At 25.6% G+C, this 19,270-nt stretch overlaps 1 protein-coding gene across 2 annotated transcripts in view; it reads right to left on the bottom strand.

Moving 5' to 3' along the window:
• The window catches only part of LOC114122071 (lutropin-choriogonadotropic hormone receptor-like), a 63,492-nt gene that overhangs the window by 23,280 nt on the left and 20,942 nt on the right, over positions 1 to 19,270 (bottom strand). For both annotated transcript variants that reach the window (XM_050207812.1, XM_027984624.2), the window contains exons 3-15: positions 18,160 to 18,234; positions 17,990 to 18,064; positions 17,822 to 17,899; positions 17,167 to 17,241; positions 17,025 to 17,090; positions 14,556 to 14,624; positions 14,361 to 14,432; positions 13,661 to 13,778; positions 13,467 to 13,559; positions 12,500 to 12,690; positions 11,439 to 11,734; positions 9,402 to 9,627; positions 3,070 to 3,453 (exon numbers count right to left, since the gene is read on the bottom strand). In XM_050207812.1, the coding sequence (XP_050063769.1) occupies positions 3,070 to 3,453; positions 9,402 to 9,627; positions 11,439 to 11,734; positions 12,500 to 12,690; positions 13,467 to 13,559; positions 13,661 to 13,778; positions 14,361 to 14,432; positions 14,556 to 14,624; positions 17,025 to 17,090; positions 17,167 to 17,241; positions 17,822 to 17,899; positions 17,990 to 18,064; positions 18,160 to 18,234 (1,818 nt within the window). The remainder of the gene's footprint in view (positions 1 to 3,069; positions 3,454 to 9,401; positions 9,628 to 11,438; positions 11,735 to 12,499; positions 12,691 to 13,466; positions 13,560 to 13,660; positions 13,779 to 14,360; positions 14,433 to 14,555; positions 14,625 to 17,024; positions 17,091 to 17,166; positions 17,242 to 17,821; positions 17,900 to 17,989; positions 18,065 to 18,159; positions 18,235 to 19,270) is intronic.

Below are 19,270 nucleotides of genomic sequence, written 5' to 3'. Positions count from 1 at the left end.
TATAGAGATTATACATTTTTCATTTCAAGGTTGTAGGGCAGTAGACGGTGGCGGTTCAATAATTTTTATATTTTTCTACCGTCGAGTGATTTTTGGCAATTCTACTGTTATGAAATAATATTATACCCGTGCTTTGAAAAGCGAAAAATCAATTTGAGTATTTTATTATTCTTTATTACACACGCGCACCGATTTTTTTTCAGTGATAAAATTATTTAAACAATCCAAACCCTGAATTTATAGTTTATTTACCGTCAACAAATTTTACTATGTACTACCGCCCGAGGGAAGATGAGCCATGTAGATTTAGCGTGCTCGCGTGCAGACGATTATGTAGGTGTGGGATTGTGACAAGACGATTGACGACTATTCGTCTAACCTACAGGATTCTATATGGGTATACATATACATGTTTACATAGTAAAAATGTATTATTTTCTTTTTGGGATTGGCAGGGTTGTGGGATGATGAGTATTTTCTATATTTATAAAATCATTATATTCATATGCGAATTTCTATTACACAAATAACGTACGAGTATAACGTCATAATATGTTGACCTATAATAATATATTAATTTGTTTTATATAGTTCTGCAGGTTTGGAGAGTATTTTGTGCAACAAAACAGATGGATGGAGTACAACGAAATCAAATACCTAGCAACTGATATTGGGACAATTTCGATCATATAAATATATTTATACATATATTTAGTATTTGATCGTTCATACATCGTATTATGTAGTAGAGCGACAAAAAAATTATTTGCAACGTAAATACGCACTACTTTTACACCATAACGCAATCGAAAAATCATATCTCCTCCGGCGTTTGACAAACATACACAATTAAATAGTCTCAACGTTACCGACTAACTGTGGACAAAAAGTGGGTTTTGTCCGCTTTGTCGGCTCTTGGAAAAGACGAAAAATAACAGAGTGAAATAATAAAAGATTTACTATACATGTATAAATATATATATAAATAGGTATACACGACTTATTGTTAATGTCAGTTTTTATAATTTCGTTTGTTTGGTTTCATATTTACAAATCCCCAAACGCAGCACTCTGCGGAGCCGTATTTGACGGTAGTACAAAAATTTGCGCTACAGTTTTTACTAGTGAAAAAATGTTTATTTTTTTAACTATCACTTATATCTTATAGTTATCTTTAAATTAAAAATATATTATGTTATTATATTATACAATATTATATCATATTATTAAGTTTTTAAGTATTATTAAAATCATTTTATTATTGTATTATATAAGTTTTATGAATGCAACAAATTATAAAAAAATCACATTACCTATAAACGGGTAAAAAATTATATAAAGAGTTATTAGATGGAGGAAATACCAGTAAACACTTACTATGATAGGCTAAATGACAAGGATTAATTTGTATTATACATGAAAATTTAAAATATGGCTCAGAAAAGGTGAGAGTACAGTAGTTGATAATCATACAGAGTGGGTAATCAATAACGACCTGTAATATTTAAGTAATAAGTAATAATATTAAAAATACTAATTAACAGCGACATAATTTGGATAGAGCGTAGATATGCGTTTGACTAACATTATGGCTTTTAAAATAGAAATTAACTACCTCATTCCTAAATTCATATTTCTTTATATTGTATTGACTATTGAGTGTTGATTAATAAAATCTGCATGGCACGAACAGTCATTTCGTATCTAACGTCTTTGTTATTATACCTACGTATTTTATACATTTATAATACATATTTATACATTTATAAGGTATTATATTATATATATACAAGTATTTTATATAATATTTTGTAATTTTTTTTTAGAATTAGATGATATACAAAATTACATGATTAAAATAATTATATTTATTTTTTAAAACATTTTTATTTTTGTGATATAAGATAAATAAATGCTACACCACTACAATAAATACTGTCATATTATAATATGTCTTTGGTAAAGTGGTATTTTTTTTTTTTGTAGGAATACCTACTTGATTAGCGAGATTACAAGCCATAGATTACTTTTAAATAACCTAGCTTGAATAAATAGTATTATTGTTATAAATATATTGCAGTCTCTAAAAATATCATTAACACTGTTTAAAAGGAATTCCATAAGTATAAAAACACTATACCTACGTGCTAAGTCACTCAAAACGAAAAAAAACATTAGTTATATATAATTATTAGTTCAGTTGTTATATGTTTTTTTTCTGGGAAACATCTCAAGCGATTACAGAATAGATGCTATACTGCTAACGGGCAGAGTAAAAATGGAAAATACTTTTGAAAGGCTTTTGGTATTTATTTCAAAATATTTATGAAACACACTATTCCAAATATGTATTACAATATTCCACGAAAATAGAATTCAGAATAAAGTATTTAAAATACTACAAACGTATTCCAAATACTTTTAAAATTGTTTTTATTGTGTGTATATTATTTAGCTAAAATTTTAAATCACAGTAAATGTTAAAATATTACATTGTATATTATGTATATAATATACCTATATATTTATATATATAATACAAAGCCTTTTAAATTTGGGATACAATATATTTTAAAAAAATATTCCGAATCTTTACCCAACTGTTTGCTAACCAATACAATATATCGTATTTATACACGCACATAAATACAGGGTTATTTAAAATTAATCACTCGATGCTCTATCCCTATAGGTCACGTGATCGTGACCATTTTCATTGACCACAGTGTCAGTGTATAAATCACAACAACGAATATGCATATTGTTATTATGGAATGTCGACTGTTCGTGAGACCCGAAGAAGTGACGCATACAAAATTAAAAATTATAAAACAGATTATGCACGAATTTAAATCGAATCGAAGTATTGTTGCGTTTCACTAAACCGGGAAACCTAAAAACTAAAAACCGTATAAGCGTTCGCAACTGCGGATGAATCGATTTGGATAGTCCCGTATGTTATAATAGTTAATAATAGCGAGTAAGTATAACCATACGGTGTAAGGTACTTACTATGTATACGTAATAAAATATTAATAATAATAATAATATCATGACTATCGTGCTCACTTGGTGACGGTGGAGAAGGCTTCGCGTCTGAAACTTGCCGTGAGTATGGTGTAGAGGAACGGATTGGCGCACGAATTGATGGGATAGAAGAAGACGAGCAGTATTTTCGACTTGGTGACGTCGATGAGCGGGTAGCCGAGCAGCGCTGTGAAGCCGAAGAAAATGACGGGCGCGGTGCACGCGAAGTTCGTGCCGATCAGCACCGAAATCTTGCGGGCCACGGACGCCTCCCCCTTGGCCGCGTGACGGGTCTCGTAGCTCAGCGACATGTAGATCTGCACGTAACAGAACAGCATCAGCAGAAATGCGGCAGCGGCGAACGTCAACAGAGTGAACACGTAGCACATGCCGCTCGCGCGAGCCGTGTCCATGGGCAGGCAGATGCTGTGCGCGGGAAAATCATCACACAATATTATAATATTATAATGACTACAACATAAATGACTATATTGTATTATTATTATGATGATGATTTTTATAATATATGTTTATTATGGTACCTATAGTGTTTGTATATACCTGTATATTAAACATGATTATGTATAATGAACACAATCATATACCTAATGGAGACAAAAAAAATTCACACTAGCCCATAATCAACGATCGTATAATAACCACTCATGTCAACCACCATCATAGATATTTTTCTGATTAATTTTTCGTGTCAAAATTAATGCATAATGCTTATGATTCTTATAAAATTTTAGATTTCGACCGGAGTGATGTTATGATGTGTGTTTGTGTTTTAGGTGATTGCTGCGAGCACTTTATTTTTAGACAAAAATAGTGTTAAAAAAAAAATCAATTTTGTTTTTTTTTTCTGTAAATAAAATACAAATAACCTTTAGATATTTGAAATATTCACTGAATGTTTTAAACATGGTATAATTATTATGACTCTTAGAGGTTAGAGCTATTTATAGACATATGAAATTTGAAAAAAAGTTTTATAGGTATAAGTATAATATGTTGACTCAAATTTTTTCGATGATTCAAAAATCTCGAAAGTTTAATAAGTTTAATAAGTTTTTATTACAACCATTTAAAAATATTAAGGCATTTTAAATTTAAATTTTTCTAAAATTCATTAAAATCAAAAAAATTTATAAAATGTTCAATTTTTATATCTAAGGATTGAACATCAAAGCTAGGCTTATTTTATATACATACACAATGGAATTTATAAATGCAATGTTTTCGACAACAATTCAAACTACCTACTGTGGGATTAATAGTATAAAATAAATTTCTGGCATAAAATATAAGTAATTATAGTAATATAGATTATTAGATTAACAGATAGTTTATTATTCACTCAAAATCGTTTTTCGTAAACAATATCTTATCGTTCAATTCAAATTTAACATGTACACATGTACAGTTGTTTACTTCTAATATGTTGTTTAAAATATTTAAATGCGTTAGTAACTGGTCTGTGTGTGCGCGTGTGTGTAAGTTTAACAATATTGAATAGGTAAATTGTACTAAATAATAACTCATTATAGGGTAAACGGACAGTTTGTATTATCTATTGTTTGAGTTGGATTTCATGGACACATTGTAAGGTGATAATAAATTGGTAAAATTTGATCACGGACCTAATGTAAGGTATAAATAAACCGGGAAATATATTTTAAAAGATGAGATAAAATTAAATTGCTCAAAACTTTAGATTGCGAATCATGATCGTGATCAGTATGAGACATGAGTTTGGTGTCACAGTATTAAAAGTATTAAATATTAACCTATTATTCACTCTAAAATAATATAAAATGAACAAAAACAAGCTACCAAACTAAATCCAAACATTTTTAAAAACTGGTATGAACTCGTATATACCATTTTAAGAAATATTTATTGAAAGTGTTCAAAAGTTACGTGTACGGGGAATGTTACTACAAACCTTTATGAACTTATATTAATGGAAATAATGGTACACCTAGATTCCCTCTTCAAATTTGGAATGTCAGACACCAAAAAATTAACAATTCACATAAGACAAATAATTTACTGAAGTATGAAACAGTTCATTCAATAAATTGGTTGGATCGGTTTATCCAAGTTTCTGGAGTGTTTTGCGATCTTTGCAATTGGACGAATTTGCTAGACTAGCACTGCTAGTTATTTAAACAAAAACATAAGAAAAAAACCAAAATACACAAAACAGAATTCACGAAGCCTGTGTATAGCATAAAAATAAAATAATAACAAATATACCTACAATTACTTGAAATAATTTGCCATACTTTTAATTTTTAAATATAATACGAGTATATATTATGATTTATGACTTATAACTGACAGTGAATGTTTTAAAAATACAAAACACAAATTGACGAATTTATTGCTATAACTATCATTATTATTATTTATATATTTTAACTATAAAATAAATATATATATATGCATATACTATATATTTGGGTTTTGTAATATTAATGTCTCAACATTTTTTTTTACCTGAAAAATTACAAACTGTCCGCCATGTATATTTTATTACTTTCTGAAATAGTACAAACTGTCCGCGGTTTTCATTTTTTGTGGGTGACCGTATAAATAGTGTCCTATAACCCGTTATAGTGATAATCGCATTCCCAGATCTACAATTATAATACAACCCCTATAACATATAATTAAATTATGTTACGTATCTACTCGTATTGTCTCGTAATATTATGTTCAAAAAACATAATACATAGAAAGTATTTTTAAACTTTCCTGAAATTTTATAGAGGGCTGCAGCTATCTTACCTCCCTTCACCCATAGTCACAAATTAATTTTAATTTTAAAAAGCGTATACGGTGTGTATTTTCTGTAATATGTTTGAGTTGGCTCGTAGATAAGATATTTGAATGTGTGTAAGGTTATTGATTGATGATGACCTTGAACACGGCGTTCAATACTCTGCAGTAAGGTATTTTCGTCAATGCTGGTCAATGGTCGTGTACGGAGAGGATACCGACTGATAAATATAGGCTCGGTGGCATATGCGTAACAGTTGTGTCGAATACGTGAACACTGAACACACGACACACAGATACGAAAGTAAAACCAAAGAGTACTATAATATTATATGTTAAATGAAAAATAAAATCAATTTTTATAAAAATGGCAATAAATTTAACTTCAACTCGGTGAACTTATTGTTCTCGTCGCCGTGTAAGTGGTTTTTTCATTTAATCCCTCAATAATGTAATTTTGTAAAATTTTATTGAACATAATCATGAAAAGTGTGATGAAAAAGTGATTGATAGAAAAATTATATATAACCGAGTTAAAAGAAAAGCTATATAGAAGATCAATGAAAAAGCAGAAAAGTACATAAATTTCATCACAATAACAGCAGCAGCAGAAAAAAAATATAGTATTATTCAATAAATACATACCTAAAACTATTCGGACTGTAAACTTATTTTTCGATTAAATAATAAAATGTAGAAGAAACCTGCAGTATAACAAAAAATATGGCAAGTGACGGAATGGATAGGTTATTTTAAAACTATCTGCACTTGGATAACTGGATGAGACTCATTGCACAAAGATTTTAGTTTTTTTTTAATTTTTCGCTGAAAGAATGATGGATTCTATCGATGAGTCCTCTTACATTCATGGTATTATGATAATCAACACCCTTGCAACAGCAGAAGCAACAGCAGCAACAACAACAACAACATTATATTATATTATCGTATACACCTATATGTATACATACATACATACATGCATATATACATACATACAAAACATTATACTAACGACTTGCTATACCGCAGACCGTTCGGTTGGATCGCAGACGTTAGACCGCAGACGTTTAACCGCAGACGTTTAAACGTCGCCGTAGTTTTCTCCGAAAAACTAACCATCATCAATCCCAACCCTCTCTTAACTCCGAAAATCCCTCCAATCAACTTGCAAAAGTCACTAATGACGAATTCCACCAATACCGGAAACAATACACTATTCCGAAGCGCCTATAAATACATTAAACATATTATGCGTTTGAATATTATACTTATATGTATAATATTTATTTATGCGATGCACCTACATACAGTGTTATACTAAATAGGTGCACAGATACTCGATGAGGTATTATTATTTTACCCATCGTACTACAGACTATAATATAGTGTTTTAAATACCCAATACATCATTGTTACATCGTACGACATATCGGCAATAGCAATATTGTTGTTGATATCGTTACTGTTATTGTTACGTATGTGATCGATGGCGGATATGAGCGTGTAGGGCGTATAATAATATTAATAATAATATAAAACTAAGGTCGGCGCTGAATGTAGTACTTTTAGTTAACTATAAGACGTATACACTATATACACGGTGTGTATATACTTAACGCCCAGTGCTTTTGAGTTTATTGTATGTACATAAAATATGTACTAAACATTTATAATTTCACGAATTATTCATTGTTAATATTATTGTTATACCTATAAAACCAAATTCTAACAATGTAATATTTTAGGCATTTGCCACTCAGATATTATATGGGACACGTGCAATGATAATACTAGCATGAATATAACTACACAGTGCTGTACTAGTACTAGACGAGAATATAATATAATATAAACCATTTTCGGAGTTATTTTTTTTTTATCGTCTCATGATTTTTATTTATAAACATTTTTTTTTTTTAATTTTCATACTATAATATTGGCGTGGTATCGAAAATTACTCGTCTAATTATTTTACAGTTCATAACAACGTTTTTTATTGTACCTATAAATTTAGTTTGTATTTTACAATAAATAAACGTTTTGACTGATCTTTTAGATGTTTAATTAAAAATTAATATTTATTATAACAACATTTCGAACACGATAGTCTTTTATAATTTCAAATACATGTATTATCATATTATAAGACTTTTTTTTATTATTATTTATAAGACTTAATCAATAATTTTCAAACATGTTTTCTTACGTTTATAATATTAGTGAGTACTGGGTATTAATTTTTTTTATTAGAATTTAAAATTTAAACTATTTATGCTAAAATAGTAAGTTGTACTTGATCTATCTATAAAAAATATTATACAGATTTTACAATTATTTATGCATAAATACATGATAGATGATAATTAATATGAAATTGTAATAAATAATTTGGTACTTTGTTTTGAGAATCGTCCAACATATTGTCATAATATATCTAATACGTGAAAAATGTTTCATTTTAAAACATCGGATATTTTTTAATTTATGGACGTCAATGGTCACTAAATAATTAAAATTTGAATCATAATTATGATTATTATGATAATTAATCATATATTACATAAATATAATACATCATATTGATCTTAACATCATTTAAAGTGGGTTAGGTTAGGTTATAATTTAGGTATATTCATCGTATTTTTCATTTAATAACAACAAAATAATTATAATAATTTTTCTCGTTGTACTTTTTTTTAATGTTAATTTGTATGAACCATTTTACAAGCATAAAATTACAAAAAAAAATGTAATGATTATCATTCATTGCATTAAGCTCCTAAAGGCTTAGGTTGTCTAAAATGTTAACTGATTTGTTTTTATTTAATACGCCTTCATATAAATAACTTTTAATTTCAACTATTATTTTTATTTCTTATAAATAATTTAAGAAATATTTTATGTTTAACACCATTACGAAACTATTACATATTTTAAATTGTATAGATATTGTATGTAGCATACTATAACACAAATTGACCTAACTTTTAAGATTATGTCTAACTATATTACAATGGCTTGAATTGCCGTTTACGTCAAACCCATTGGCACGTGTCATTATTTTCATACTCGTATTCAAATCACGTTTTGAAAATCACGAACTAAAATTTATTTTGAATAAATTATAAAATTATAATCCTTACGAAAATTGAAAACAATCCGCTTTTAAATATTTACGATTTTAATTTTGGCATTTTGGGTCGCTTTGTCAGTTATATGATATTTAATATACTACTTTCACAAATTCATCGTAATATAATATTAGCATGTTTAAAAGGATAGCGTTACTAAAACTGTTTGCATTGACTTATATATAGAATATATAACTATACGTGTACGGGAAAATCCTGTTATAATATTTTTAAAACGACGTCTTGTAACATGATCGATTTAGTTAAATAATAATAGCGTTTTTCTCTTACTAGTACGCACACGTATATTATAATATACATACGGTATTCTCAGAGATTCGTATTTTATTTTATTCAAAATCTCAAAACGTATTTGCTTACTCATATAACTATTTATAACAATATATTTATTTTCAATTAACGTACGATTTCGATAGAGCGCCTTATGTTTACCTGGTAGTAGAATAACTCGAAATGCCCAATAACGGCATGGTTGCCATTACAATTGAATACACCCAACCAAAAGCCATTATTCTCACAGTTGAAGCGAACGTCATTTTGTTTGTGTATAGTGCCCTGCGTATTGAGTACCACCGTTCAAGCGTTAACAAGCATAACGCGAAAACCGATAGTTGAGACGAAAAAACCGTCAAGAAACCTCCGATTTTGCATCCAACGCCTATGTAAAAATATCATAAATCCTCTATAATTTAGCGTATAGTATAGCTATTAATGGATATAATATATAATTATATTCAGTGATACACAATAATATTACGTGCACATTACACTATGTATAATAATAGATATACTTCTATTAAATATTTAATCGTTATATTGCTGTTATTATTGATTATATTATATAATTTTTTATTTTTTTATAAGCCAATACACGTTTCTTAGTCAAATTATTATAATAATATTATTTATCACACATAATAACTCCGCAGGAAATTGCACAAAAAATTTGAACTTTATTAGATATTTATAATTAATATATTACATAATATGCGTAATTAAACCAATTATTATAATTGTTATAATACGAAATGACATTAATGATGGTCCATATTATACGTATGGTTTGTTATCAATGTAAACACATAATGTCTTTAATGATTTGTTTTATTTCAGTTGACGCAAAAGCATCTTGATTGAAATAGGTTATTACTTTTTTAATTTGGTCGAATTATGAATAATAATTATAGTGCGTATACCTATCTATGTTTAGTGTATTGTTGCATGCGATTTTCAAAAAAAAAAAAAAATGTAAGTGCGCATATACTTATACTCTTTATTACACTGCTGTGTATAGTATATGAGCATATTATAGTAACTAAAAATAATAAAATTATTAGATAGGTACATTCTATTTAAAATTAATATAATAAACTAAAATATAGTAAAATAGCTGATGAAAATTGGAATACTCAATAAAAACGTAATTAGTTTTATATGAAATATGAATAGTTTGATGTTTTAAATAATAATGTATTCTTCAATAATATATTCATCGAACCCTACAACATGACGTAATTCTTATAATAAGACATATTTAGTCATTCAGCAATAACAAGCGGATTAATATTGTAACAATAAGTCACAAGTCATAAACATTTTTTAAAACTCACATATGATAGTAGTTTGTACATAAATATTATATAAAATCTAGAATTTAGTATGAAAACAAGAAATACTTATAAAATACAAACTTTAAACATATGTACCAAAAATGCATAACAATTTTAGTTGAAAATATTTTGGTGTGATTGAGAAAAAGTTTCACCTCAAGTTTAAATCGGAAGGAGACAAACTAATCTGAACCTATACTTATGATAACTTTACTTCACAAAATAACATTTTAAATCATTTTATGAAATATTTGAATAACGTTTATTATTTAAACTATAAAATGTATGTTAACTTTTCATGAACACATTGTTTTTAGATGTAATATGTAATTTTAGGAATTATGACTTGATATTCGGATGTAAGACTGATAGTAGTATTATTCTTGGTAAAAATATCAAAAGTCAGAAAATAAGCAGAATTTATATTTATAAAAGTTTTGAGAAACCACGTACATGTAAAAACTAATGGAAATCTGTTCGAAAAAAAAATTACTAACAAATTTAATACTGAAACGCATTCTCTTTTGTGGCTCATCCAAAACTGTGGAGCATCTGAAAACATGCGTAGAGATTATTTTTTTTTTATAAATTCTAAGAAAGGGACTATCTTGTACCTTTGTTCACTCTACCATTTACATAAACCTATACATGTATTCATATGACGTAACAAATAAATCAGGGCGTACATTTAATATATATATATATTTATACCTATACATAAATAACATATAGTAGATAAAATATACTATACATCGATAAGCCGGTATGAGTGCTCAAGTCCACAAAAATGTCGTAAATGTTGTTCGCACTATCTGCGTATATGCGTTTAAAGAAAAAGTATTTGACGCGCAATAATTACCGTTTTGCCATGTGTAAGCGTAGTTGAAATATTTTTCACTGGACACCAAATCCTCGTAAGCCAATAGCAACAAATAAATGGCCGTACAAAAGTCGGCGAAAGCCAAATTACTCATCAGAAATCTGGGCACGGAGTAATTAAACTTTTTACGGAAAACCACCAACAGTACAACTACGTTTGCCAGTAACGCTGCGATTCCCACTAGCCAAACGCACACTCTAAGCCAATAGAAACCCATTATATCTTCGCATGGATTCAAGGCGTTTGGTTGTGGCCAACATTTGACATCGGATTCCCTAGAACAGAACGTCACTCTAAAGTCAATCAAAGTTTGGTTAGGTGTTAATGTATTGGACGAAAATTGGATTTTTAAGTATAATATATGAATATAAATTATAATATAATATTCATTATGTCCATACGTAGTGAACGATGCATTAAAATTATATTACAGTTCGTGGAGTTCATTATGATTTTAAATATTAAAAAAAAATTAAGTTCAACATTTATGGGTTTAGATAGTTAAATGTAATTAAATATACGTTTTTATTATTAACAATAAAATTTGAAACTCTAATTGGAACTTGTTTAAGAAAATATATTTAGTACCTACCTATACGTCTATCACTATTTAAAGGTACAGTTTAAATTGGATGAAGCGCAAAACGAATTTGGTGGTTGTCATGAACGATTTATTTCGGGTTTATTACCTAACCTAACTTAACCACAATAGACTTGAATAACTTTAATTTAAAATGCAAATAACATAAAAACAACATTATTGTAATCGGCTACAACGTCCAAACGTCCGCACCTACGTACGTATCTTCTGTCAAAATTTTTATCTCCATTTCATTAAAACGCAAATTCTATATATTTATATATTATTTATATATTAATATAAAAATATTTATATATTTATTTTATATGACCTATAAAATAATAAATAAACTCGATGAATGGTTATCAAAAGCACACATATTTTGAGTTTAAACTGTTATAGTGGCACAATTCTTAGAGAAACTATGAGAACATTATACGTGCTACAACGCTATACTTACATGTTAGGTGGAGTAATATTTCCACATATAATGTCCTGGGTTCTATTTGTAATGGCTGGCTCGTTAAAAAATTCTTCTTCGCTATCGTTTGCATAATCTATATAACCGTTTTCAATAAAATCATTTGATACCACTTGAAAGTCGTAATTTTGTTTTGTCTGAACGCATTCACTCGGAGTTTGTGAATCTTCCTATAATATTATGTAAGGAAAACTATACTTAGAAATAAAGTGATTAAAAAATAATAATAGTAATAATTATAAGAAGTTTATCTTAAAACAAATCCGTTATGATCCTCGATCAATTTTTAAAAATAAATGAGTATACACAAAAATTCACGTTTACTTACTTCAAACACTAAACGTACAAATTAGATCGATACATATATATATAATATATATATTTGATGATTGTTTTTACTATGATAAAATTCTGAGAGACAGAGACAGTTATATAAGTATTTTGCAAATGTCTACAGAGTATATAGTTGACATCAAAAAACTAGACTATGCTATGAATGTAACTTCAAATTTTATTTTTCACTCATATATACTTCACGTAATGTTTATCACGAGTATTATTTGTATCATAATATAAAGTTATAGAATCGATATTTTTTTATAATCCACAAGCACAAAACATCTTTATGAAAATAACTAGTATAGTGACCTAAATTTTTTATTGAAAAATGCTGTTGTATAATAATAATAAATAATAATACTATTACTATACTACCCAATTTTGTAATAAGTAATGTTTCAAGTACCTCCATGAAAAATTTACATTGTAAATGATTTTGAATAAATAAAAATAAAGACAATTTAATCTGAACAGTGATAATAAACGAAAATATTTAGAAAATTTTGTTAACAAAATTTTAAAAGGTATTTTTTTGTAAGTACCAAGCTATTTTAAAAAAGTTTAATCAAAATATGTTTTTAAGCATCAGGAATAAATTAACACCTACTTTATGAAACTCATATGATGAATAATCATGTTTAGCTGGAAACTGAAAACTGCAACAGTGGAATGAGTAAGTGAGATAAGCTTCTTTTAAATTCTGAAAACCACAAAAAATATCTATTTATTATTAATTTATTATATGACAATAAATGAATTTTAACTCCAAAAGTATAAAATAATGTTATAGTTGGTACATACACCAAATAAATAAACTGAAGGAATCACAGTCATAAAAGGAGCATTTTCTATGCGAAGAACCTCTAAGCTTTTCAATCCCGATGTCGGTAATACTTTCATTGAGGAATGTGATAAATCTCTAGAATACAATAATTAATAACATGAATTCTAAAACCAAATGACTATTAACTATATAAATATAATTACACTAAACAATTAAATAATTACGTAATAAAAACATGTATATAATGCTAATATAATAATCAGTTCTAAAAATACACACCATACTGATTATAAAAATGTTTATTAATTATAAATTAAGAGCGCTACAATTTTAGTAGATAAAAAACAACAAAAATTACATGTGCAGATAAAAGTAGTTTTTTAAACCCAACTAATTGATCATTTATAAATTAGGAAAATAAATTAATTTTTTATGAAATTCTGAGCACATAATGATTTTTTTAAAGTTATAAAAAAATTATTTTATGCAAATTATCTATTGTTTGTAGTTTAATAGTAATGTTACTTTAAAAGTACCTGAAGTAAAGTACTTATTAGATGATTTTAGTTTTCAAAAATATTGAAAAAATAAAGTGATATTCTTAAGAAAATCCTAGGCCTTTACAGTTAAAAGTTTAAATTTTTTTTATTACTTAAAAAAAAAGTTATGATGATCATTTTTATTTGCGCGGGTAACTCGTGTTTTTAAATAACTTACAGCGTCCGTAAGTTTAAAATTCCATCAAAACTGTGTTCAGACAAAAAGTCTAAATAATTTCCTCTCAAACTCCTGTAACAAATTTAATACAATTTGATGGTGATTGTAATAATAAAATAATTAATATAAAATTCTAAGCTTAATCTTAAAATATTAAAAAAAAAAAATCCATTTTATAATTTTTCAATTACTTACAGTTTTGCTATTTCAGAACCATTGAATGCCCAATTTTCTACCACACTTATTTTATTATATTCCAATAATCTAAAAATTTAAACAAAAAAATATACATATTTTTATTCAAATCTTTAAAAAAAAATATATTTTTAAAAATATCATATAATATTAAGCATAGGTACGGAGTATTATGTACATTGTACCTATACTCGTTTATTTATTTACTCATAAACTCGTTTATAAGAAATAATATACCAAAAATGAATTATATTTCAGGTAATAAAATGAAAACTTTTTAGTTTTTACGGTTTTAAAAACATAAACTGTAAAGTATAATTTATGTAACAAGTTCAATGTTAAATTAAATTATATTTTCTGTTATTGATATTTTTTTCAACAAAGAGAAAAGTACAAAAAATAAATAATATTTATAAAGCATATTAGGTAACGTTTATTTTCTTAACAATTCTACAAAAAGGTTTTTTGTAGAAAACAAAAAAAAAACATCTTAGAAATCAATAACGAATTAACTGTTTATAATGATCTTCGTTCTTTGTTATTATATTTTTAGATTGAACAAGTATAGATACTTTAAATATTTTATAAAGTTTGAGTACTTAGCTAATATTTTTTTGTATAAATTAAGCAAAAAGTTACTTACGATAACACTTATTTATATTGCTTAGTAATTTTCAGAAAACCAACGAAAAACTGATGATATAAATAAAGCAATTTATATCGAAGCCATATAACTAAATTTATTTTGATTATGTTGATATAATTAAGAATTAATTTATTTTGACAAAATGTGTTATTTTGGATTTTAAGACTTGACATTTAATTTAAAATATTCTCCAATATTATAATTTAATTATATTCTATGTTTATTATCCAAAATATCATAAAAAATCATTGTAAGGACTGTTTCGAGAAAATAATTTGAAAATTTATCAAATATTTTGACGATAATAATTTTTTTAAAGCGCGATTTCTTAATCTATTATTTTTATTTTACGATTAGTTGAATTAAAATACATAAATGTTGATTTATTTATTGAAATAATATTAATTTTAAATATTATTGTTAAAAATATAAAAGTTGAATTCATATAATAAATTATCTTATATATGAAATGATAAATTAATGAATATTGACTATTTTAATTTTTGTGAAAAAAAAAATTTAATTATTTTTAAATGTTATATATTTTAGATTATGTATGTACAAATAATATTATTATCTTATATTTTTCAATAAATTATTAACTTATATCTCTCTTACAAGAGAAAAAAATAATTGAAGCTGTATTTCTTCGTTAATTAAATTTACGACAACGTCCACTAATAATGATACAACATATTATAATTACGTAATTTGTATGATGATGTATTATTATATTATCAATTAAAAGGTTTTTAAGTTCATAATCAAAGACATTAATATCATAATGTGTTGATTTCATTATTATGGTATACTCTTTCGTTTCTATTAAACCAGGATCTATCGAATACACGCTAATCAAATGAAAGTATTGTATTACTACATTAGACACTTAAAAATTACAACCGATACATTTTTATTAAAATATCACTATTTCATTGTTTCATATTGTTACCGTACTAATATTGGACAGAATAAATTATCATTTTTACACATCAAAACCATTTAAGAATTGACACTATTCTTAAAGTGGTATGTCATTTGAATTGATCCAATAACAATGTAGCCTCGTCAACATATCTGACATCTAAATCCTCGTCAATAACATAACTGTACTTATACTAAAGCACCCAACAATAAAGTATAATAAAAATTATAAAGTAAAATGCACACAAAATGATAATAATACTCGATTATTATACATTGTAATTTTTTTTTTTTCGCAAAAATTATAAATGGTGTAAAGTAAAAGTATTAATATTATTATCATTCGTGCTTGCTATATCTTGATTAAAATGCTAAGTATTATTTTACAAAAACAATCACGGGGACAATTAATGCAGTTTAAACAATAGGTAAATAATAATATAATCATAAATTACATTATATTATATTCTAAATTTAATTATTAAAGTCTAAAGTTGTCTACATTTTATACTATTATAGTAGGCGTCAATTATAATTTTAAATATTCTGTTGTAATATTTTAAATTAAAAATATACTATGTAAATAAAATAAATAATTTAATATATTTTCATTATATTATTTGTAATATTATAATATAATAATATACTATATATTTCAGGTCTTAGATTAAAATGAAATTAATACAAAATACAATGTATAAAACTTGAAAAATCAGAAAAAGTCACAATTTGTATTAACACTCAGAATATAAATAACTATTATATTCCTTACGAATAATATATCATGAAAATGAAATTATAAAAATTAATCAAAAATGTTAGAAAATGTAATAATAGATTTTGATTCATAATTTTCTATTTAATTAAACAACTTATACTTAATAAATAATAGTACTTACAACTGTTCTGCTCGAGTTTTAATTCCATTCGTTGGTAATGTGTCCAATTGATTTCCTTCAAATTCACTAAAAATAAATTAAATGTAAAGATTTTGTTGACTGTTATAATTTATCTTATAAAATGTCAATAATTTTAAATTACATTATGTGCATCGCAGTCGGAGTTCCAAGGTCTGAAAGATCAGGAATGGCCTTAAGATTCGCTTTACTTATACGACTATAAAGGAAATATTATAAATATTACATTTTCTTTACGAAGAATTATAAAACCATTAAGTAATTTAGATTTTATGTTCAAAATGTACTAAAAAAAAAAACAATTTTATATCATTTTTAATTTTTCTTCAACACAACACAATTAATGATAGGATTAATAAGAATACACGTTTTATTGATAAAATAAAAATTGAAAATTGAAGATATTAATCAAAAATATTTGATTATACTATTGTTAAGTAATTAAAACGTATTACACTTAGGCGCAATAAAAAAAATAATATGTATATATACACGATAATCAATTAGAAGACTTAAATAAATTTACTGTATAATTATTGTTTTAATCAAATCATAGATTTAAACATCTGTACAACGTACGACTGGCATAATACCTACATTATTTATCTTGTTGTTGAATATTGACGAAAAAATACAAATGATAATAAATTAATAATTGTCAAATACGTCAATAGAAATGTAGTGTATACAAATAATATTATTTTAAAATTATTCATTAAATCTTTTACTACATCTCTACATCTTGTATATTTTTGAGCTTATGTATTTTATAAACTCACAGTACTAAAAACGTTTTTGAAAGACCATGAAAGATATCGGGAGGTAGTTCTTTCAAAACACTAGCTCGCAATATATATCTAGAAATATAATCAAAATACTAATCATTAATGGTTCAAATATAATATATATATTTAAATATAATTGGTCATTATTATAGAATAACGTACAATGACTGCAATTTATTTAAATTTTTGAAAGTTGACGAATCCAAATGTTCTAGGTTTTTCAAGTTGTTTAATATTCTATAAAAAAAAAAAAATTATTTATTTATTTTAAGAAATAAAGAGTGGTGATAGATAATTAGTTACGTATTATTTTATAGTATTGTTTTACTTACATATCTGTAAGATTATTATATGGACTAATCGATTTTTCTGATAATTCTTTAATATCGTCTGAATCATCAATAGTTCTAAAATCAAAATAATCAAACTCATTAATATTTCGCAAGACAATGTTTATTCTATTAGTCTATGCTTCATACATTTGTATATTATTGAGTTATTATGCATATACGTGTATCAACCTATAAGCTAAAAGTTAATTAAACTCCTACTACCTAATTTTAATAATATATGTTATCTATTTACATACAATATAAGTACAATTTTCATATTATTTAGATAAAATATTTATTTACCTGATATTTCTGAAAAATAAAAATATTTAATAGATAACGAGGGGAAAAAATTAAAAATTAATGTACAACAATTTGAAAAAGAAGCTGCAGATAATCCTTTCAACTATTTCTGTATTTATTAAGTTTTCTACATTTTTTTTTTTTTTTTTATTAAACTTATTGATTTTTGTATTTGTGTATTTTATAAAACATTATATTATTTTAGATTCTGAACGTAGAAATTTTCAATGATGTAAGTTTTATTTTTATTTTGTGCCTGAAAATACATTATCCATTAGAAAAATACTCAGATAATCAATTTCAAAATTTCTATGAAGATGTTTTGTTGAAAATTTAATATTAGTTGATACTTTTTGAAAGCCGAAATTATAATATTAATTATTATTAACTCAATTATTTAGTAACATTAGTTACCAAATTGTTAATCCGTCTTTGCTCAGAATCATTATTCATCGTATACAATGATTTATAATTTAATTCAAATTTAATAAGTCATCCACTACAACACCTATAATACGTATTCAATACGCGATTCACTCGACTATCTTTGTACGGCAGAACGGTTACCTTTTATTTCCTTCTTTTTTTTATATATATATGTATATAAATTATTTTACAATTTTATTATAAATTGCATTTTTTTCTCTAAAATTTTTATAAATGAAAATCAATTTTTTGTATCAAATCAGTTCATAAAACACATCATACTAAAAATTAATTTAACTATTCTTTTATACCATATATTTCTATTTACTTTATTTCACCTATCCTCAAATGTTTTATAAGTCACAAAAATAAGTTTGAAAAA

The sequence above is a fragment of the Aphis gossypii genome, chromosome X, assembly GCF_020184175.1.
Source record: "Aphis gossypii isolate Hap1 chromosome X, ASM2018417v2, whole genome shotgun sequence".
Taxonomy (NCBI): domain Eukaryota; kingdom Metazoa; phylum Arthropoda; class Insecta; order Hemiptera; family Aphididae; genus Aphis; species Aphis gossypii.
This window is presented reverse-complemented; position numbering and strand designations above follow the sequence as displayed.